Source organism: Vicugna pacos, chromosome 13, assembly GCF_048564905.1.
Source record: "Vicugna pacos chromosome 13, VicPac4, whole genome shotgun sequence".
NCBI classification, from domain to species: Eukaryota; Metazoa; Chordata; class Mammalia; order Artiodactyla; family Camelidae; genus Vicugna; species Vicugna pacos.
In genome coordinates, this window is record NC_132999.1 from 23488804 (window position 1) to 23513321 (window position 24518).

The window sequence follows — 24518 nt, forward strand, 5'->3', positions numbered from 1 at the left end:
TTATTTTTAGAAAAAAATTTATTAAAGGTTTAAACACATATATTTTTAAAAATGCAAATGATAGGAATGGTATTAAATAAAAAAGTAATGCTCTTTGACCTGCTGCCCTCCTAAATCCCATTCCCCAAAAGCAACTAACTTCAATTAATCTCAATTTTTGTTTTCCTGAACGCCAGCACCATAACTTTCAAAAATAGGCTCATGTGGCTACTTTTCAATGATTAATATCACTGGATATTACTAAATAAAAAGTGCAAGTTAGTTTCCAGTCCAGCACATAAGGAGATCTATCTTAACAGCCAAAAACTGAACAAACTGATAATCAACAACTTCGTAAACATTATGCAAAGTGAACAAAGTCACAAAAGGCTGCATATTGTATGATTCCAAGTACATAAAATGTCCATCAGACAAATTCAGAGAGACAAAGAGTAGATTATCGGTTGCCTGGAGTCGGAGGGGAGGCAGGGATGGAGGATGACTGCTAAGAGGTGTAGGGTATCTTTTGAGGGGATGAAAATGTTCTAAGTTAGATAGTGATGATGGTTACTCAACCCTGTGACTATACTAAAACCCACCAAACTGTCTTTAAATGAGTGGATTATATCTCAATAAAGCTGTTTAAATAAAGAGTACAATTTGAAGTAATTAGTAAATAAAACTTGCCACAAAGAAGGAAAAGGAAACCATAAAAATACCACATTAGTCAGATATCTAGAAGTAAACATAACAGTAAAATACCAAAATAAAAGTTGGGTCAAGAGGAGCCTCTTAAATTTGTATTTTATTTAACTTCTGCTTAATTCTGAAGTCTACAGCTCCTCTCCTACTTTTTCCACTTGCGTGGATTTGAATGCCATCTACTAAAAAGATTTTACACAGATTTTTAAAAAGGAAGTTCCTGTCTACTCAATAGCTGTCATTTTAAAAAGTTACCAAAGAGTCTAAGGATAGAAAAAGAAAAGAAGTTCAACACAATAAGGGCCATATTATAAAAAGTAGAATATGTTATTTAGCGAGTAAGGGAAATTCTATTTTTGATAAATTTTTATACTGCTGTAGTAGTAGTAACAGTCTGATTCAGAAAGTATAAGCACTTGAGGCAAAGTAATTTTCAAGCTCTATGACTTGTAAAATGGAAAATGTTAAAGGCTTAGAAATTTACAAAAAGAAGAAATCACATTTCTAATATTAGGTATGGGTTATCAATCGATTAAAAACAAATTTACCTATACTCCACTGGCATAATCTCAGCAGCAAGATTCTCATAACTTTTTGTAGCAGATGCATCTAAATAATAACAACAACGAAAATAAATTAACATTTCAGTATTTCTACCATTAAAATTGATCTTTTCTAAATATAACAAAACTCACCTGTTTGGTTTAGGTGATCCTGTTGTACTTGTGAACATCGAAGCTCTTCATTCGTTTCTTTCAGCGTATCACGCTGTTCTATTAGTCTCTAAAAGAGAATTGTTTATATAAACAAAATGTTTAATTCTGCCCAGAAGCAATGTACTTTATGCTTAAAATAATTTATCTTAACGTGTGAGTTTGATAATTGTTCCTTAGTTAATTAAAAATCACAATGTTTTAGTTTCAGTGCTAAGGGGTAATTTTCTCTTCCATACAACACAAAGCTTGTGATTTCCTCGCTAGATAGTTTATCTTCGAACCAAATGAATATAATTATGTAACAAGAGTACAAATATGCAACTGTAAAGTAATTAAAAAAAAAAAAAAGCATGGACTTTGGAGGCAACCAGATCATGGCTTGAATTTAGTTTCACTGCTTCCAGCTATGTTATCTAAGGTAAGTTATTTGACTCTTTGCCTTTAGATCTTTACCATCAAAATGGGAAAACTGATTTTCATAAGCCCTTGCAAAGGTGTTCTGAGTAGCGAATGAGGTAAAAGTCTGTCTAACGTCCCGGATATAGTCTGGTGTGTAAGAGATGCTGCAGGCTTCTTATTTCCTTCTATTACTGCTGTGAAAGTCTACTGAAAGAAGTGATCAGCAGCACACTGGAGGTATGAATTTGTGGAAAAACACTATTTCCCAGGGATAGCATGCTAGGACTTCCTAACATTGGCTATGTTATTGTACAGCTGACAGCCAATGACAAATTTCTATGTTCCATGCAAAAGGCTCACATTTAAATGATTTTCCTGGCACATGAAAAGTACTTAAACATAAAATCATATTTTAAATGTTATATTTCAAGTCAGTAAACAAAACCCTATTCCGTCCATTATATGGTTCAAATCAATAAATTGGTAACTGATTCCAAGGGTCCTTAAGCCAGAGGATCCTAGGGATCTCTGAACACTACAAATTATAACTACAGTCAGGCACGAGGACCCCTATAAATGTGTTCCCTCATAAATGCAATGCAAACACTAGCAAATTTGTCAAAATCAACTTTTCAGAACTTTCAAAATTAACCAAAGGTCTGCCATGATCTAAGGTGCATTTGTTAAAGAAAATCTGCTAAATCTCAGAATACTGAGCTTTCTGTTCTTTTAACAAGTCTTACTACCATCACCCTCTCCCCAGCTCTGCAACAGCCTTGACAACCAGCTGCCTCCCAATCTCTGTAGCTTTGAAAAGCAGCAGCTTAGAAGGGGCAAACTGGCTAGGAAACTCCTCCTAAAAGCCCCGTCCTTAGGTCCTCAGAGAACCATCACAATTTGGTCTGTCTCACAGCACCCTGGAGAAGCTCCAGTTATACTTTCTATTATCTGAGCTGACTGGGTGCTGGCTGTGTAGGAAAATCCCTGTTCCTAAGGCATCTGTCAAAACCAGTCATCAGCAATTGTTTATCACTGCAGCTGCTGGAAGCAATGATGCCAGTAAGGACAAACAAAAGAGTCTTGCCAAGAACTTCTAAGGAAGAGCTGAGAAACGAGAGATCCACAGAGGACTTTGAAAAGCTCTGACATAATCCTGGACATCCAGGAGGCCAGCCATGTACAGAGGTGTGTGCAAGCCCAGAGAAGACCTTTGAGGGCCCAGTATCTCAACTCTGGATAAAGTTGAGGCCTTGTGTAAACAGGAAATGAAGGCAAAGGCAGAATTTTAAACTGCTTGAGAATTTCAGGTATTTTCCAAAATACACACGGAGTCCTCTGGCAAGATACTGGTTCCAGGCATCTATGGAAATATGTGACCAATCATTAACTGACCCCAGTGGCAACTGAGCAGAGAATTCAGTGGCTACATATTACAAAGCATGAAGACTTTTTGGAATTAGTCCAAAAGAGTCACTAAAACACCAGCAACTAACAACAAATCCTGAGGCTGAGGGAAACCTGATTTCCAGCATTGAAATATTGTATTATCTTAAATGTCATACTTTCAACAAAAATACAGAACACACAAAGAAATACGGTCATCCTTATACAGGAAAAAAAAGTCAACAGAAAGAGTCAATGAGATGACCTTAGTGGATGGAGACACTAGACAAAGACTTTAAGTAAACTAAAACCTAAAAAGCAGGAAAAATTTTTCAACTCATTCTATGTGGTATCACCTTGATAACAAAACCAAGCAAATGATATCAAAAGAAAACTACCAACCAATATCTCTTACAATATAGACTGAAAAACACTCAACAAAATACTAGCAAACTGAATCTAGCAACACATAGAAAGGATTATACCTTATGACCAAGAAGAATTTACCTCAAGAATGCAAACTCATTTAATACTCAAAAATTAATGTAATATGCCACATTAATTCATCTTGCTGACCCAGAAGCAAATGAGAAAATCCAAAACTCTTTCATGATAAAAACATGCAACAAACTAGGAATAAGAGGAAAACATCTTCAACCTGACAGAGAGCATCTACAAACAAAACCCACAGCTAACAACACCCACACTGGTTAGAGTGAACACTTTCTCCCCAACATCAGGGACAAAAGAAGGATGTCCACTCTTGTCATTTCTATTCAACAAAGGACTGGAGGTTCTAGCCAGGACAGTTGGGCAAGAAAAAATGCATTCAGTTAGTAAAGGTTTTTTTGTTATTGAGTTGTGTGAGTTTGTAAGTGTTGTGTGAGTTTGTATATTCTGGGGGTCAAGCCCTTGTCAGTCACATCATTTGCAAATATTTTCTCCCATTCTGTAGGTTGTCTATTCATCTTGTTTATGTTTTCCTTTGCTGTTTAAAACCTGATGGTATTTTTGCAGCAGCAGCAGCAGCAGAATAGTTTTTCATTTGATGAAGTTGAAGTTATATTTTTCTTCTGTTTGTGCTTTTTTGAGCACAAACCACTGAGTAACCTTAGGTTATAATGATTTATTCCTATATTTTCTTTTAGGAGTTTTATGGTTTTAGCGCTTTTATTTACTCTGTGATCAATTTGTAATTAATTTTTACATGGTGTGAAATAGGCTTCTGACTTCATTCTTTCGAGTGTGGATATTCAGTTGTCCCGGCACCACTTGTTGACAGAACTGTTCTTTCCCCCATTGAATTACTGGCAATTGATTTTAACAAGCGCACCAAGACAATTCAATGGGGGAAAGAACAGTTCTGTCAACAAGTGGTGCCGGGACAACTGAATATCCACACTCGAAAGAATGAAGTCAGAAGCCTATTTCACACCATACAATTAATTACCAAAGGGGAAAGGAGTGGGTAGGGAGTTTGGGATTAGCAGATACACACTATTATATACAGAATAAACAAGGTCCTACTGTATAGCAAACTATAATTCAATAACTTATAATACCCTATAATGAAAAAGAATATATATGCATAACTGAATCATTATACTGCACATCAGACACTAATACAACATTGTAAATCAACTATACTTCAACAACAAAAAATACCATCAAGAAAGTGAAAAGACAACCTATAGAATGGGAGACAATATCTGCAAATCATATATCTCACAAGGGACTTGTATCCAGAATACATAAAGAACTCTTACAACTTGAAAATAAAAAAGCAAATCATCTAAATAAAACATGGGTGAAGAATTTGAAGAGACATTTGTCAAAGATATAAAAATGGTCAATACATGAAAAGATGTTCAACATCATTCGTCATTAGGGAAATACAAATCAAAACCATAATGATATACCACTTCATACCCACTAAGATAGCCAAAATTAAAAGTAGTAAGTATTGGCAAGGATGTGGAGAAATTGAAATCTTCACAAGTTGCTGGGGAGAATGAAAAATGGTCCATCCACTTTAGAACAGTCTGGTGGTTCTTAAAAAGGTTAAACATAGTTACCTATGGCCCAGCAATACCATTCCTAGGTATAGATACTCAAGGAATGAAAACATATGCCCATATAAAAACCTGTACATTAAGTGTTCATAGCCACATTACTCATTTAGTAGGCAAAAAGTGGAAACAACCCAAATGCCCATAAACTGATGCACAGATAAATAAAATACAGTATATTCATACAATGGAGTATTATTCAGCAATAAAAATGAGTGAAATACTGATACAGGCTCCAGCATGGATGAACCTTGAAAGCATTACACGAAATGAAGGAATCCAGTCACAAAAACTACAAAGTGTATGGTTACATACTGTGGACAGAACTAGGCAAATCTAGAGAGAGAGGAAGTAAATGAATGGCTGCTCAGTCCGCAGGCAGGGGGACGAGCCTGCAGAGCAACTGCTAAAGGGCATGGGGTCCCTTTCTGGAGTAATGACAGTGCTCTAAAATTTGACTGTGATCATCTGATTGCACAACTCTGTGAATACACTAAACACTACTGCACTATGTATTTTAAATGGGTGAAATTTATGGTATATAAATTATGCCTTAACAAAGCTGCTAAAAAACTGAATCTATGGTCCTTGCTCTCATGGAGTTGACAGCGTAGAGTTGGAAAGCATGCACTGAGACATATAACCTTGGCTCTGTGACTTCAGCTTCCTTTGTGAAGGAAATTTACAAAACTGCATAAAGAATTTTTACAAGACTTTCTCTTACATCAACAATTTCAATTTGGAGAAAGATAGAAAAAGAACTGGTTATACACTTCCATTCTTAGAACAGCAAGGATAGTATTAAAAATAAACTAAAACAAGACAGACATGTTATGTATCAATTATATTTACATTTACCTCTTTTTCCTTAAGTAAAGCTTCATGTTTTTCTTCAAGCCGCTTCATTTCAAATGCTAATGTGTCTGCTCTTTTGGATTCAGAGGAAAGTTTAACATGAAGATCCTGAACCTTTTGTCAGAAATGAAAGGAAAAAGTAAGAGTATATATACTATTGATAGTTTTTCAGAGCTCAATAAATGAGAAACTTATTGAAAATAAAATTTATAGTAAGATTATAGTCTAATTCTAAAAATTTGGGGAAATAGAATGTATATAAGAATTAACATAAATTTTAAAATACCCAAATAATAATTTAGCCAGAAATAAAATCAGCCTTCTACTCTGTTTCTCTAGGTTGTTTGAGAAATAGCAAAATAGAATATTTTAGATTATAACTCCATTCCTTAGGCATTTATCACTGGTTACCAGAAATGCCTATAAACAATAAAATGTCCAAAAAAATACACAAGCTCAGAAGCCAGTAAAAATGTAAAAGACCTAGATAACTCAAACTCAGTTATCAAGCCCTGAACTAAAATCACAGATGGAAGAAATGTATGACAGTAATAAGTTCACAGCTGCTCACAGGCAATATTTTTTCACCTCATCATTATTAAGGTATCAAATGGAATAACAAAGTGGAACTCTTTCAATCCTATTGACTAAAAAATTTAAGACATCGTACCTGTCTCTTGTACGTTTCTAACTGGGTACGTGCCGCGTTTGCCTTCTTTAATTCTTCTTCTAAGCTGACAGTATTATGCATGTACATCATGTTTGTTTCCTGCAATGTTTTCACTTGCTTGCGAAGGTCATTCAGATCTTGTAGCTTCTGACGATATACCTCAACCATGGACTCCAGCTTATTTGCTTTATCAGAAGTAGCCCTATAAAAATAAAGACTAAACATTACTGTGTGAAAAAAAACCTAGTAAACACACACAATGATTTTATTCTGGCTGTTAAAAGGAGTCTTCCAAATTAATTATCTATCAATTGGCCAAAAAAAAAAAAATTGAGAAAGAGACAGAGCAAAGAAATCAAACTTTGTGAGAACTTTAGAAACAAACTCAGGCCTAAAACTGTCTGAAGTTCAACCTTTTTAAGTCATCAAAATAAAAATGCTTCAAATTTGACACAACAAATTATCAAACTGTCTTATACATTAGAACAATGTACGAGAAGAATGGTTCTGTAAATACAACTGAACAACTCTGAGCTGCCCTGCAGCCTGCGGGCCAGTTCTGCTGTTGCACATAATGTCTGAAATAGTTTTGTTCTAAGTATTTCATATATTCAGGAAGTTGACTCAACTTATAATTCATTTGGCAAAGCACTTTAGAGATGTGTTTACCTGACAAATGGACTAGAACAAAAAAAATAAATAAACCAAATCACTTCAATATCAATGTAGGTTCAAACTAATGGTTATGAAGATTGTTTCAAATGGACATGAAAAGCTATGCAAGAAAATGGCTAATTAAGAAAATTTAACAGAAAACATAAAAGTCATGTGCATAGAGTGCTTGAGTAACATTTGACAGGCAAAAGCTAAATATAAACATTATACTGTCAAAGACAGTATGAGAACCTGGGATAACCATGAAATGTTAGGATTCTTGTCTGTATTTGTATTTCATCAAATGTCAAAATACGGATTGTAAGATTGCGTTTCCTTACACAAAAATTTCACTAGGTATACTAGTAAACACAAGAAGATCAAGCCAAATGTATCTAAAAGTAACTCAGCTTACAAAATTTTTTAAAATGTGGGGTTTATGGGTTCTAACATGAAATTGTTCTAGCAAGAATCGATTACTATCCTTAAACTGCATATATACTATCAACAAAAATAAAACAAAGAAAGGCTAAGAACCTGCACTTAAAAATGACTGATTACTTGATACATAAGGATAACTCAAAGAACCCCTAATTAAAATATGGAATACTGAAATGACTAAGTAATAACTTAAAAGTGACATAATTATATTCAGACATGCCTTACCTAAGAACATCTATTTCATCTTTCAGGGCTCTTGTTTCCTCAGCAAGACTAGTCAATTCATCATTCCTATGCTGAAATTCAATTAACTGCTTTTCAAGTTCTTCACAGTGAACACGGTAATCATCTTTTGCAGCTTCAAGCCTTGCATAAAGAAAACAAGCGTTTTAATGTAATTTCTATCATTTTTCACTGAGACATGAGCTTAGCATAACTTGTTTCTAAAATGTTTTTTAATTCTACAATCAAAAGAAGAAACACTAAAGGAGTAAGATACTTTTCAGCTCTTTGTTTGGAAACAGACTTGAGAAACATTGTTCTTGATTTTCATTTTCACTTCTGAAACACTATGCTTGGTTCTCTAGATCAAACAGGAATTTTAACTTCAAAAGATGAAAAAAAAAACATGTAAGTTATTACATAGCATGTAGAGTGGTAAAATATTAACTCTAAGTAGACTGTGACAAATTAAGATAAATACTTCAAACTCTACAGCAACAACAAAAACTAAAATGGTAATAAAATGATCAAAATCACATATTTAAAAATGATTTGGTCAACCAAAAATAAAACAGAGAAGGAAGAAAAATAAACACAATAAAAGATATGACATATGAAATATAGGAAACTGACAGATCTAAATAGAACCATATCAAAACTACATAAAAGGTAAATGGGCTGACCACACCAATTAAAAAGGCAGAGACTATCAGACTGGATAAAAAAGCAAGCTCAAATATATGCTAATGACAAGAGATATTTTTACATATAAACGTACAGATAGATTAAAAGAAAAAGATTATAAAAATACCATGAAAACAGTAAGCAAAGAACACTGGGTTGGTTATATTAACACAAAAGAAAAATTTTTAAGAAAAAAAGTACTACCAAATATAAAGAGATATTTCATAAATATAAAAGTGTCAATTCATCAGAAAGACTTATCATAAAGGTGCATATAACTAAAAACAGTTTTAAAATAGATAAGGCAAAAACTGATAGAATCAAAGGCAGAGACCCACAAATCCATAATCATTGTTAGAAATTTTAATACCAGCCTCCCAACAAATGATAGAACTAAACAAAAATGTCAGTAAAAATACAGAAGAGATCTGAATAACACTATTAACCAGCTTGATATAATTAAATTCATGAAACATGTCAGTCAAAAATTACAGAACATAAGTTCTTTGCAAGTACATATGGAACACTCACAATAAAACATATGATAAGTAATTAAGCATCATAAATATTAAAAGATTAAAATCTCATGGAACATGTTCTCTAACCACAAGGAAATTAGAAATCAGTCACATTAAGAAGTCTGTAGAAAAGCTTTAAATATTTAGAAATTAAGTAATACATTTTTAAATGACCCACGAGTCAAGGAAGAAATCACAAGAGAAACTAGAAAACTAGAAACGAGAAAATATTTCAAACTGAGTAATATCAGACAACCAATAAAATTTGGGGGATACAACTAAACTGGTGCTTAGAGGGAAGTATACACTTTTAAAGGCTTATAGTAGAAATGAAGAAAGGCTTAGAATCAATCATCTAACCTTAAAAGGCCAGAAAAAGAAGAGTAAATTAAATCCAAAGTAAGTGAAAGGAAAGAAACAAAGAACAGAGATCTAAAACTTATAATATGGAAAGCTAATAAAGGGTATTTGACGCAATTAATAAAATTGATGAAACCCTAGCAAAAGTGATCAAGAAAAATGAGAGAAACACAAATTACCAATATCAGGAATGAAAATGGAAATATGACTACACCTCCCACAGCAGTAAAGGGACAGTAAATGAATATTATGAACAACTCTGTGTCACTAAAGTTAACAACTTAAATGAAATAAACATACGCCTTGAGAAAAACAATTTAGCAAACTGAAACAGAAAATCTGAAAAGCCCCATGACCATTAAAGAAATTACATTTGTCATTTAAGGCCCCTTCACAAAGAAAATCTTAGATCCAATTGTTTTATTGATAAATTCTATCAAATACTGAAGGAAGAAGTAATATCATTCTTACATAAACTTTCAGAAAATAGAGGAGAGAATACTTCCCAATTATTCTATGAGACTAGCAGAACTCTGATAATCCTGAAAGACATTACAAAAGAAAAAAGTTACAGACCAGTATCTATTATGAAGACAGTCACAAAAATTCTTTTAAAGTATTACCAAACCAAATCCAGTCATATGTATACAGGATAATAAAATATAACCAAAGTGGCTTTTCCCTGGAATGTAAGATTTTTTAACATTCAGAAATGAACTGATCCTATTTTAAAGAACAAAAAAGGAAAAAACACACTACCTTTTCAAGATGTGGAAAAGTCATTTGACAAAAATCAACACCAATTAATGCTAACAACTCTTAGCAAGGCAAAAATAACGGGAACTCCTTCAACCTAATAAAAAGCAAAAAAAACTCTACAGCTAACTTCATGGTACTTAATTGAACATTTTCTTCTTAGGATTCAAAAAAAAAGCAAGACGTTTGCTCCTGCTCAAAGTAAGAAAAATAAATACAAGGCAGAAATAATAAAAGGAAGATATAAAACTATTAATAGATAAGATGATAATATTCCTTAGGATTTTCAACCTAAGCAAACAACTACTAGAATCAATAAGTGAATTAAGAACCTTTGCAAGACATGAAAGTTTCAAAATACAAGATACAAGTTTCCAGAGACAAAATTTTCAGTATCTATAAAGCAGCAACTTTTCAGAATAATTTTTGTAACTGCATTTGTAATAGCAAAAATATATATAAAATACTTGAGAATAAGATTAACAGAAGGTATACATAAAACTATGCTGGAAACAACATAACATTGCTGAGAGAAATTAAAGACTTAAATAGATGAAAATACTATATTCATAGAAAATTTCAACATAGTTAAGGTATCAATCACACATATTCCAATTTATAATCACAAAGGGTTTTTTTTTAATAGAAACTAATTGATTCTCAATTTTATGTGAAAAAGCAAAAAACTTAGAATAGCCAAACACATTTGGAAAAGAAAGAACAAAGTTGGAACACTCACACTGCCTTATTTTAAATGACTTATTGTAGAGCTATAGCAAGCAAGACCAAATAGTTCAGGCATAAAGACAGACAAAACGATCAATGGGAAAGAACTGACAGTCCAGAAAATGACCCAAATTTTATGGTTATACCATTTTTCACAAATGTGCCAAAGCAATTTGATGGAGTGTAACTCCAATAAAAATCTTTCAACTGATGATATAGGAATAACTATATACTCATACGGAAAATAAAAATAAAGCCTGACACCCACATCTCACACTATTTTCAAAAAATTAATTCAAGATGGATCACAGAACTGGTGATAAAAGATAAAACTATAAAGGTCCTAGAAGAAAATATATGACAGTATTTTCATGACAAGGGAGTAGACCAAGGTTTTTTTAGACAGTACACAAAAAGCACTAATCTTAAAAAATACTTTTAAATCAGACTTCATCTAAGTTAAGAACTTTAACCCTTTGAAAAGAGATACCATGTGAAAAATGAAAAGACAAGCCACTGACTGGGTGAAATATTACTACACATGTATCTGACATAGGATTTGTACCCAGAATATTCATTTTTTAAACACCTACAACTCAGTAATAAAGACAAACAACTCAATTTAAAAACAGGCCAACAGTGTGAAGAGACAATTCACAAAGTAAGATATATTGCCAGTAAGTATATGAAAAGGGGATTATCATATCATTAGTTATCAAGAAAATGCAAATTAAAGCCAAATTTTGACACCCTTAACACATTCCTTGTAAGAGCTAAAATTAAAAAGACTGACAAGACCAAATTTTTTTTTAATATAGGCAGAGTAAGTAGAGCAACCAACAGCAAACACTGCTAGTGGGACTATAAAACACCGACCACTCTGGAAAATGGTTTGCCAGGTTCTCTTAATATTAAACACAGACCTAGTGTGAAACTCAGTAATACCACTTCATGCATTTGCCAATAAGAAATGAAAAATATGTTCATAAAAAGTTTTGTAACCCAATGTTCATACCAGCTTTATTTATATTAGCCCAAATCTGGAAACCCAAATGCCCATCTAAAGGAAAATGAATAAACAAAATGTGTTATAATGTGAATATAATTTCATATAATGGAATACTACTCAGCAATAAAAAACATGAATTACTGATATATTCAGCAACATGGGTAAATCTCACAAACATGCTGAGCAAAAGAAGCCAGTCACCAAAGAGTTCGTTCTGCAACTCAATTTACATGAAGTTCTGTCCATGGTGAAATTAATCAGAAGTGTGATTAGCCTCTGGGAGGGAGGGGCTGACTGGGAAGGGGCAAAGGGCAACTTGCTGTAGTGACAGAAATGGTCTATCAAACGATGAAAGTGTGAGTTACACAATATGCCTCTGTTAAAACATGCCAAATTGTACTGTTTATTCATTTCACAATATGTAAATGTCATCTTGGGGGTGGGGGAAGAACCACAAACATACTGAAGTCTAGCATTAGTTTGTTTTTTACAGAGGCATGGGTTAGCAATTCTTCTTTCCTGTGTGTTTTGCAATTGAGCACAAGAGTAAATATACTGAAGAAAATGGAAGCCAGGTTTCTCACTGTTGGAGGAGGGAAATGGAGATTACAAAGAACCCTGAAATGAACAGATGTCAGTATGAACTTGTTCCTAACAGTAGGTATGACAATATAAGCACCTATGAGTATATACACGTGTGTGAACACGGACTGGTATGAACCTGAGTAAGTGCATTTCCTTAGCTCTATACACCGAGGTGGCCTAGAAGCAAAAAATTCATCTGGAGCATAGGTCTTTGTTTCTAAATAACATTCTCCACTAAAAGGAGTCAGGGCTTCCCAGAGAGATGGCTGATTCCAGAGTTGGGAAAGAACGAGATGAGTGTGCAACACTTTGTTGTGCTATATTCTTTTCATATTCTTTTGCACTATAGGCTATTACAGGTATTGAATATAGCTCCCTGTGCTACACAGTAGGACCTTGTTGTTTATCTATTTTATAAGTAGTAGTATCTGCAAATCCCGAACTCCCAATTTATCCCTCCCTTGCCCTTTCCCACCTGGTAACCATAAGTTTGTTTTCTATGTCTGTGAGTCTGTTTCTGTTCTATAACACATTACTTTTAATTGCTTTGTTTTTTAAGTATGTATCCCACTTGCCTAACAGCCCTGTGAGGGCTGAAACCACTTATACCAATTAGTATTTTCAGTAGTGTAATCAGTGTCCTAAACATGCTTTATAATGCATAGTAATTATTGTCGATATTATGATTTTTTAGCTACTAGTTTAATGGAACTGTATAGAAAGATTTCTACTAAAAATGCTACCTGAAGTTTTCTTCCTGTAATTGTTCCAGTTGTAACTGTGCATGAAAATACTTTTTTGCAACCATTGTATTTGGATCATCAAAAGATCCATCCAACTGGTCAAGTTTTTCATTCATCATCTCATTCTCAGAAACGAGTGAATTCTTTTCATCTTGAAGTGCTGTCACCTAAAAAACAAATATACAAACTATAAGCATCAATAGCAAAAAAGCTTAGATTACAGTGAAGTTCTGGATTCTAATTCTGACTAAACCATTAAGTAGCTTGGTCAATCAGACTAGTAACTTCTAAGGATCCTTTTAACTCTGTTATTCTATATTCTAGGAGGTTTGAGTCAAACAAAATAAATCAACTTAATTTTATTAATATAGAGAAAACAGAGTTAATACATACAAGAAGACTATCTTCAAAATGTTATGCTTGCCTTTAGTTCTGGGAAGAAAATGTTTCTAAGTCTCTAAAATCTGATGTATCAATAAACTTCAAAAAATTAATTTGTTTCCCCTTTTAGGTATAAATTTGTTTTTAGGATGCTGTTATCTGATAAGCCAAAATATACACACAGATACACAAAGTTACCATTTTAGGTTCATAGTAGGAAATTATCAATTAAATATCACGTCTTCAGGGGATAAGCACATTATCTGGTTAATGAATCAATAACAAAAAGCTGAACTGAAGCCATTTACACACTGAAACTGCTTGTAATTTAAAATGGATAAAACATGTAATTTTACAATCTCATCAATATCGGTACCTGATCATTTTTTATTTTACTTATGTATTTACGTAACAAGCATGATTTGCTCCCTCAATTCTATTTCTTTTCCATTTAGACATATTTAAAAATTTACATCCAAGGCTGCAAACTTTTGTAAGACCAGAAATTTACAAGTGATTTTATTAAGATTAGTTTCAAAGAAGGTTGATCTATCTTGACTTCCCACATATTACAGCACAAGTTTGCTGTTTATATATTAACTTCCAGTAGGTGTAATCAAGTCAGTCCAGTTATGAGGACAAGACTACATATTGAGACACTGAGCTAATAATAGGAAATTAAAATCAAGTGACAGCATTAACTACAGCACAGGCAAGTTATAAACACTGTCCCCCAAATGAGAAACACAGACGCTGGGAAACTATCACCAGGCAGACCATAGGAGGAAACAGTTTCTCTTCCTAAATTAATGCATGCATCCATCCTTGTCATATAAGCAGTTTAGTGACTATTACCTGTCACGTACAATTCTACGTGATTGGGACACAAAAAAGAACGAGAGGTGGTGCCCTTTTAAGATCCTTACAGTAGAAATGTAAACATAGGACAGGTGGGGGTGGGAGGGTGGCACAAATAAAAGAATATCTCATTCTAGCTTGAAGGGAGAGGCCACAGTAAAAGTACTGGTAGAGATGGGTAAAATACCCTGTCTTCAAACTGGGTAGGAATCCCCTACAGAAGGGAAAGGAGCAAGGGAAATTTAGTTTTCAAACCTGCTGGGTAACCAAGTTTATCCCTATCTATATAGTTCACATTGTGGTTCCAGAGCCATCTCTATCACTGATGTGCAGTAGTGGGTATTAAACATGCAAATGCCTTGGATGCACCCCAGATGGGTGACTTAGAACGCCCAGTGGTGCTTCTAGACAACATTTAACAAGCTCCCGTGGTGATATTCCGTTTAGGTGCACTCTGTACCCGCCTCTGTCCCTCTGTTTCTCTCTCCTCTCTCTCAGTGAGCTATTTAAAAGATACAAAAAGTGCAAAAATCTGAAAAGAAGAAAAGCTCAAAAATATTTCTCATTTTCTCGCATCACCCAGATTTAACTTAATATTGTTTTCATATTTGCTTATTTAAAAAATAAAATATAAAATAAACTTCTATAGCTGGAGTCCCCTTTATCACATCGTGCCCAGTACCATGTACTCTGTAGGCACGTTAAAGTTTGAAAATCACTGCCCCACACTATATATAAACGTATCTTACAAAACGCTGGGTAGGAGTATGCGCTTCTCTAACCTGCTGTAAGCAAGAACAACGGCCGCTGTCACTGCAGTCAGTGGAGAAGTCTACCTGCTGCTGCCAAGAGCTATGAATAATGGCTGGGAAATGCAAAATGTGTCCTAACTTGCCAGAAGGCCCCATGATCATCTTGGAACAGGACTATAAAACTACATTAGAGTTTCTCAAAACTTCAAACTTCATGTGGATTTTTTCCTTTCTTTTTTTAAAGTGCCCATAAGCTGGCTTCTTCCTGACTTCCTGAGTCAGAATTTCAGTTGTTCCAGTATCTATAATTTGCACAAGTCGACTGAAAAAAAAATACGCACAACTTAAAAGGTGCGAGTTGTTTTATCTGGGGAACTTACTGAAGACTACAGCCCAAGAAACTCTCAGATAGCTCTGAGGAACTGTTCCAAAGAGGTAAGAGGGGGAGACAGAATATGTAGAAGTTTTTGCTGGAAAACAAATAAGCATGTAGTTGAGTATCAAGATTACTGCTAGTTATCTTAAAAAAAAAAAGACATCTCAAGTTAATGACTTAAGTGCTTTTCTCTCTGTATGGGAAGATGCAAGAGTCTGGGCTCATTGAAATTATTCCTTTGATATGCATCTTAACTATCTAGGACCAGTATCTAGTTTTTCTCCATTCTGAACTCCCCCGCGGGGCGCACCATCCTGGGAGGCACAGTTCGTTGTTTACAGGAATGGTAGACAACAGTGCTTCCTGAAATGGCAGGCAACATTTTTTTGTCCACATACAGAACTAACACAGTTCTCTATTTAAATGTATCGAGCCTCACCACTGATCTTTCACTACAGAATTTCCCTTCTTACAATTTTTTATTTTGATTAAAACATGTTTGCTACCTCGATGATGTAAACAAGTTTTTTCCAGGAAGGGCTCGTGAGTTTGCACCTAAGCTCTTCACCTGGATTTAATGCTGCTCCCCTGCCCCAGCATTCTGTAGGTGTTTCTCCTCTGTATCCTGGCCTGAACGTAGGAGAGGAGCCGGACTTTCTCATCTTTGTGACTGACTGATCTTTTCTACCTAAGTGACTGAGTTGTTTTTCCTTTATTCTTGAAGTTCGATAGCTTCACTAGGGTAAGGCTTCCTGTTAGACATTCACTGATGCGTTTCTGTGTAGCTGCAATTGGCTTCTAAACTTCACTTTGTTGTCCTCCGCAAGTCTACTTTATTGATGTGTTCTTATGAAACTGTTACTCAACAGGAAGCAAAAGTTCTACTCTGACTTTGGCTGTTATCTTTTATCAGCTCTTGTCTTTTTTTTTTTTTTGTCTATGATGTTTATACAGATGTCAAGATTTTGTTTCTTTTCATCTAGGTTCGTGATTTATTGACAGTCAAGATACCCTATTTGTTCTAGCACAGTGAAGACTTCTTGGACATTCTCTCCACTGTACCCCATGACCTAGCACATTTTCCCGTCTAAGGTACTGTTTTCTCCCCACACCACTCTATACAGTCTTGTGCGTGGTCAGGGAAGGGGGTGACGGGGGTGATGGGGGTGGTGGGGGCAGCTGTGCCAACGGGCAATTTTCTTGTAACACCTGGGCTAGCCCTTCACTTCTGAGGCGTAAGTTCCTTACACTTACGGTTGGGGGAAGTATACTCCATTCCCATGGAGGAACTCCTCTGGGCATCACACCGGTTCCCCAATTCAGTGTGTGACCCCAGAGCCCTTGTTTCTATCAGAAAGAAACAGGCCCTTAGTTTCTTCTTATCTTTCATTCCCACTTCTCCGCAGTTCAAAGCAAATGAAGGACTCAAAGGGTGAATCTCCTTCTGGCTGCGGAGACTGCAGTGCGAAGTCTCAGGGCTTCTGCTGATTCCCCTGCACGGGCTGCTGCCGAGCACCACCTCAACATCATGTGCCTGCTTCTTCCCTTGAGTACCAGTCTTTAATTTAATTTCATTGGTTATGCCCTTTTTCTTATTTACCTGCCCTGGGCGAATTTCTCTGCAGCTGATTTTTCTTTTTTGGTTCATTTGGTTACGTATTAAAAAAAGAATTCTCCCAAATTCTAAAATCACTGTCAAATGATATATGATTAAAAGTAAACATTTTTCAAAAACAATTTACCTTATGAAATTGGGGGATGTGTCATATACACTTGTATGAATTCCATGTTTTTAATAAATTACTTTTTGTTCTGATATATATTTTGTTCTGATTATATATAAGTAATTATTAAATTACTTGTATGTTCTGCACTCATTTCATGTGTGCAGCAGATAGATGAGCACTGACTCTACTTTGATGCTAGAATTAAAATGCCAACACTTGGGATGTCTACACTTTCCGAATACAATCAGATCATCACATACTCTTCATTATGTGTTACAAGCACTGAAATCTTTTAACACGGAATTTTGTGTTTACTGAATTAGAATTTGGCAGAAAATTGTATAGAGATCCTGCATGAGACTGATAACACCTGAAGGAGTCAATCTTCTATTTCTTACATGAGGTTTTCCAGAGGGAGGATATGGTCTTATTTGAAAATAAAACATTTCAGATGCTGTGCATGTGTGTGCACCAGTCTGATGATATGTGAGGTGAGTGTGGTTAGGAAGGAAAAAAGGAGAACAGGTAGAATTTCCCCTAATTTTGAGCCACTAGCTTTGTTCAAGTGTAAAATTAGCTTTGTAGAAACATAGAAGGCTAGTGTTCAAAGATGAAGTTAAAAGACCTGGATTCTGGAACTATCATAGCCCTAAGAAGCTGAGTCACCCTGATCAAGTCACTTCTTGTCTTTACTTGAAAACCCTTTAAGGTTAGAAATATTACCCAGCCCTATCATTCTAAATACTGATTTCATCAAGCAAAGATGATGCTACTACAACTCGTGACTTGCCCTCATACTTTCAGAGCGTCAACTATTTATGTACTCATTATTTGAACAAAAAATACAATTTATCTATAGCATTTTACGATGTATAATTTTTCAAGACACTGTGTAATTTTCACAATTGCATTTTCATGTAACAACAATATACGTAAACACATATGTAGTGCTTCTATGCCAGGCCCTGCCTTAAGTGCTGTATGTATGCATACATTTAACCTTCATTATCCTCTGGGAGATATATACTATCATCACACTGTTTCTCGAAAGAGAAAAAGAAAGTATAGAGAAATTAAGCAATTTGCCTGAGCATATACAACCAGTTAGTAACATGACCAGGTTCTGAATATAGGTGGTCTGGTTTGACAATCTATCCCTTTAACTATTAACCACTGTCTCTCATGCCAAGTTTATTTTGCTAACATGTATGTGCACATGAGCACAAAAGTTATATACATGTGTTCACGTACACATACTGTCAGCAAAACAGTCTTGGCACTCACATTTATTGGGGGTCAAACACATCTAAGTACTTCCATAAAGGACCTCGCACCCTAGGAAGTAGATACCTTAATTTCCCTTTTTTACAAAACAACTAATGCCTCATCTAAATACTTGAAATTCTACAATTAGAATGATCTCAAAAAAGTAGTTAAGTCAGCAATTTTCAACTTAAAAAAATTTTACAAAATCCATGTTTGAATATTCATGCCTGTAACAAATCCTTTCAATGATCCCTCAATGAAATGAAACCCAACCGCCAAAACACTTTACCAATTAATCGTTTAACATAAAACTATTATAAATTTAAAGAGGCATTGTTCTTAGATCGGTTTCGTTTCCGCACCTGCATATCTAGTTCTTGGCATCTTTGCCTCAGTTCTTCTTTTTCTGCTAGTGCTTCCTGAAGTTCTTCCAGGGCCCTTTTAAGCTGAAATAGAAAATGTCCCAATTATTCTTAAATTGTGTTTTGACACAAATTGAAAACTATACTGTTATCACAACACAGTTATACACTGATATTGGAAATAGTTTTTACCTTTACCTATTAACAAATAAGTCTTAATATGTTGTTTTTTTGTAAATAATATTCAGAGTCTCAGTAACATGTGAGTCTAAGGTCCCAGAGAAATAAAACTGTGTAAATCCTTGTGAAATATTTAAATAAAAAGAGTATTAGAGGATATACTGTTTAATTGTATCAAAGAAAAAAAATTTAAAACACAGCATGTTTAAATTTAAGCAAAACTTATATAGAAAAAAATTTTTTTAAGTTGAAATAATTCTTAAGATGGCTGGTGACACTCATGAAAAACAGGTGTCCAAAAATATAACAAGAAAAGTATTTGACGCATTTGCCTCTCTCTTACCCTTTCCCTTACAACCCAGACTGGGATATACATAGGAGGGAGTGCCTTTTTCCCCATGAGAAACATTCATGTAAAACAACCAGGGAAAGAAGCCTTGAGCACAGGATCACTGAACTATTTCTCCAGTATTAGAGGAAAGTAACCGTGACAAAAATTATGTTATTAAATTAGAATTTAGCAGAATTTAATAATTGTCTATTTAATTGTGTAACCACATAGAATGGGCCAAATATGTATTACAGACGTCAGAAGGAAAGTTCAATGTCACTCAGCTCTCCAAACATGATCTTAATGTGATCACAAACATGATCATAAAAATCTCAGGAGACCAACAGTATTTGCATTCATGAAGGAATGTATACTTACTAACATGTAATTGAGATCTTATACAACAGAATATACAATGTAAATTTGACAGAAGAAAATAATCTTGTACACGCTCTCCTATGTAAGCCTTTAAGACAGTGATTGACAAAGGAACTTTATCATTGTTTTCAACATTTTCCTCACATACCAAGATACTCACCTGTTGCTCTAATTCTCCAACAGCATCATTTGCAGGGGAGCTCAATATTTCTTTACTCATCAACTAGGATTAAAACAGTAAAATTAAGTACAATAAAGTGATATTTATGCAGTAAAAATATTTACTTGAAAGGACAGTAAAAAGGTTAATATTTAATTTTTCCTTGTCTTAATTTGATGGTCCTTATAACACTATTCAAATAAAAATTTTATAGAGGTTTAAGCTAAATAACACGATGTTCAAGCATTATATTAGTGAAACATGTAGATATATTTAAAACACTTGTGTACTGAATAGTTATACTACAAGTTCTAAAAGATGAATTACTAAATAAAACTAATTAATTAAATAATTAAGAAATGATTCTTCCATAACATAAATTAACTTTTAAAATACTCATTTAAATACAAGTAATGTAGCAAAATTCTTAATATGAGAAGTCATTTTAAAAGTAGGAGTTATAATTATATGAAAAAAAGGACCCTGTAAAATAATTTTTTGCATATGAAAGGCAGATTTATTCATGCACAGTGATACTCTGAATTGAAACCAGCCATGCAAACTCAGAGCACACACACTCCTGAAGCACTACACGCGGTCTCCCTCTAAGATGGGCCCCTCCGAAACTGTGTTTCCCTCACTAACCTTTACTCAGCTTTCCCTCAGGCTTCCTTTTCACTCCACCTCATCTCAGCCTTTCGGTCTGGTTTTAAGAATGAACATGCACTAAATGAATTCTGAATCTTTATGGTTCAATTTAGATAACCAGATCGCCTCGGACCCAGGTTACTGGCTCTGAAACCTAAGTATTATCACATCTCACATTTCTCACATTTCTGAAAATGCATGAGATACACACACATTAAAATTTCATAAAAGAGTGCCCTAGCTGGAAGAAAAACAGAAAAGGCATAAAAATTCCCATCCTATTCCCTCCTTTGGGAAGAGGCTATTTATCCTGCTTAGTTGATGTTATTTAAAGAAACTTGACAATCACTACTAATTTCAATCAATATTAATTTATCTCTTAAAATGCAGAGCTACTAAAATTAGATTTGAATTCCTTATAAGAAATTTTGAAAACAAACAAAACAAACAAAAAAAGGACAGCACAACAGCCAAAGATAAGTAAACCCACAGCAAAGGGCAAGTTCATACAACAGGAATATACATATTCACAAAATTTATATGGAGAGTTTTATAGAATCTGATTTAGGCTTTTCATACATACATGATCATGATATAACTTACCTCTTGAATAGCAGTCATGACCACATGTTGAACAGACTCTTCCAATGTCATTATATTTTGAATATGTTCTATGATTAAAGAAAAATATAACCTGAAAAAAACTACTCTTCACCCATAGTACTTAAGCTATTGAACTAACAATATAAAAGTTCATTTACCACACATAAGTCTTTATGCAAGTATATTACTTTTCTGCAAGAGATGTCCACTGAAAACAAGTAAGACAAATTGAAAATATTCATATAAATATTCTTAAATGTTTTAAAGAAAACCTCTGATAGAAGAGAGAAAGAAGAAATTAAAATTAAGCTTAAAACAGTTATGACAATTTCTTCCCTCCTGTTAAATATTCAGTATTATGGGCTGAATTCACATGTTCAGGCATAACACAGAGATACTGCGGGTTCAGCTCCAGACCACCCCAAAAAAGCAAGTATTGCAATAAAGCAAGTCACAAGAAATTTTTAGTTTCCTGGTGCATATAAAAGTTATGTTTATACAATACTGTAGTCAAGTAAGTGTCAACAGCATTAAGTCTAAAGAAAAATGTACATTTCTTAATTTAAAAATACTTTCTTGCTAAAAAAAAAAAAGCTAAACCATCATCTGAGACTTCAGTGAGTGGTAATTTTTTTGCTGATGGAAGGTCTTGTCCTGATTCATGGCTGCTGACTTATCAGCATGCTGGCTGTTGAAACTTACGTGGCTGCAGCAACTTCTTAAAATGAGACAAAAGTTTGCTACATCAATTGACTCTTCCTTTCACAAATGATTTTTCTGTAGTGTGCAGTCCTGTTTAACAGCATTTTACCCACAGTAGAAATTCTTTCAAAATCCTCTCAAATCTTAATGCTGCTTCAGCAACTAAGTTTATGTAATTTCTAAATTGTTGTCATTTCAACACTCTTCACAGCATCTTCAACAGTACATACCATCTCCAGAAACCACTTTCTTGGCTCATTCATAAGCAGCAACTCATCTGTTAACATCTTCTCATGAGATGGCAGCAATTTGGTCGTACCTTTAAGCTCCACTACTAATTCCAGTTCTCTTGCTATTTCCTTCACATCTGAAGTTACTTCCTCCACTGAAGCCTTGAACCCCTTAAAGTCATCTATGAGGGCTGGAATCAGCTTCTTCCAAACTCCTACTAATATTGGTATTTTTACCTATTCCTATGAATCACCCATGTTCGCAATGGCATCTAGAATGGTGACTCCTTTCCAGAAGGTTTCAATGTGCTTGGCCCAGATCCATCAGAGAAATCACTATCTGTGGCAGCTGTAGCCTTACAAAGTGTATTTCTTAAACAGTAAGACTTGGAAGTCAAAATTACTCCTTGATCCACGGGCTGCAGAATGGTTATTGCGTTAGCAGGCATGAAAACAACACTAATTTTGTTCTACATCTCATTCAGAGCTCTTGGGTGACCAAGTGCCTCTCAATGAGCATCAGTGTTTTGAAAGGAATCTTATTTTCTGAGAAGTAGGTCTCAATAGTGAACTTAAAACAGTCAGTAAACCATGTTGCAAACAGATGTGCTGTTATTCAGGCTTTGTTGTTCCATTTACAGAGCACAGGCAGAGTAGATTTAGTGTAATTCTTAAGGGTCCTAGGATTTCTAGAAGGGTAAATGAACATGGCTTCAATTTCAAGTCACCAGCCACATTAGCAGGAGTCAGCCTGTCCTCTGAAGCTTCGAAGCCAGACATTGACTTCTCTTTTTTCTAGCTGTGAAAGTCTTCCAATATGAGGCTGTTTTGTCTTCACTGAAAATCTATTGTTTAGCATAGCTGCCTTCTTTAATTTTCTTAGCTAGCTCTTCTGGATTACTTGTTGTAGCTTCCACATTAGCACTTGCCGTTTCACCTTGCACTTCTATGTGATGGAGATGGCTTCTTTCTTCAAACTTCATGAAGCAGCCTCTGCTAGCTTCAAACTTTTCTTCAGCAGCTTCCTCACATCTCTCAGCCTTCACAGAATTGAAGGGAGTTAGGACCTTGCTCTGGATTAGGCACTGGCTTAAGGGGATGTTGTGGCTGGTCTGATCTTCTATCCAGACCACTACAACTTTTTCCATATCGGCAATAAGGCTGTTCTGCTTTCTTATCATTCATGTGTTCACTGAAGTAGTACTTTTTATTTCCTTCAAGAATTTTTCCCTTGAACTCACAATTTAGCCAACTGTTTTGCAGAAGCCTAGCTTTCAGCCTGTCTTGGCTTTCTACATGCCTTCCTCACTAAGTTTAATCATTTCTAGCTTTTGATTTAAAGTGAGAGATACAAAACTATTCCTTTCACTTGAACACCTAGAGGCCACCATAGGGTTATTAGTTGGCCTAATTTAAATACTGGTGTGTCTCAAGGAATAGGGAGCCCTGAGGAAGGGAGAGAGATGGGGGAATGGCTAGTTGGTGGAGCAGTCAGAACACACACATTTATGGATTAAGTTTACCATCTTAGATGGGCGCAGTTCGTGGTACTTCAAAATAACTGCAATAGTAACATCAAAGCTCACAGACCACAGATCACTGTAACTAATAATAATGAAGAAGTTTGAAATACTGCGAGAATTACCAAAATGTGACACACAGGCACAAAGTGTGCAAATGCTGTTGGAAAAATGGTGCTGATAAGACTTGTTGGACACAGGTTACCATGAACCTTCAATTTGTAAAAAAGTTCAATAAAGTGAAGCACAATAAAATGAGGTATGCCTGCATTAAATGAATTCTTAAAATATAAGCCCCCCAAAATAAATAAATGTTAAAAAAATTAAAAAATAAAATAATGTTTTTTTTATTTTTGTTTCATTGGAATGTTTCATTCTATTACCTACTCACTGCAGGGACGTTTTCAATGAAGAGACTTATATAGCCTCCTGCAAACATCTGCTTGACAGTCACAGAGTCTCATCTTAAGGAAATCCTTGTACCTTACCCTGCCCCTCAACACACACACACACACACACACACACAAATAAGATAAGCTGATTCTGTCCCAACAGGAAATGAGCAATCAGGAG

At 34.7% G+C, this 24518-nt stretch overlaps 1 protein-coding gene and 1 long non-coding RNA gene across 3 annotated transcripts in view; one reads left to right on the top strand and one right to left on the bottom strand.

Annotated features, from left to right (window-relative positions):
• Positions 1-24518, bottom strand: part of HOOK1 (hook microtubule tethering protein 1) — a 57002-nt gene that overhangs the window by 15435 nt on the left and 17049 nt on the right. For both annotated transcript variants that reach the window (XM_006200546.3, XM_072974334.1), the window contains 9 exons: positions 21494-21561; positions 20243-20305; positions 19194-19277; positions 13472-13638; positions 8094-8234; positions 6774-6975; positions 6107-6217; positions 1377-1464; positions 1230-1290 (listed from right to left, as the gene is read on the bottom strand). In XM_006200546.3, coding sequence (XP_006200608.1) covers positions 1230-1290; positions 1377-1464; positions 6107-6217; positions 6774-6975; positions 8094-8234; positions 13472-13638; positions 19194-19277; positions 20243-20305; positions 21494-21561 — 985 coding nt within the window. The remainder of the gene's footprint in view (positions 1-1229; positions 1291-1376; positions 1465-6106; positions 6218-6773; positions 6976-8093; positions 8235-13471; positions 13639-19193; positions 19278-20242; positions 20306-21493; positions 21562-24518) is intronic.
• On the top strand, positions 15640-17533 carry LOC116283106 (uncharacterized). Its single transcript, XR_004192645.2, has 3 exons — positions 15640-15897; positions 16822-16930; positions 17245-17533. It is a non-coding gene; the product is annotated as an uncharacterized lncRNA (long non-coding RNA).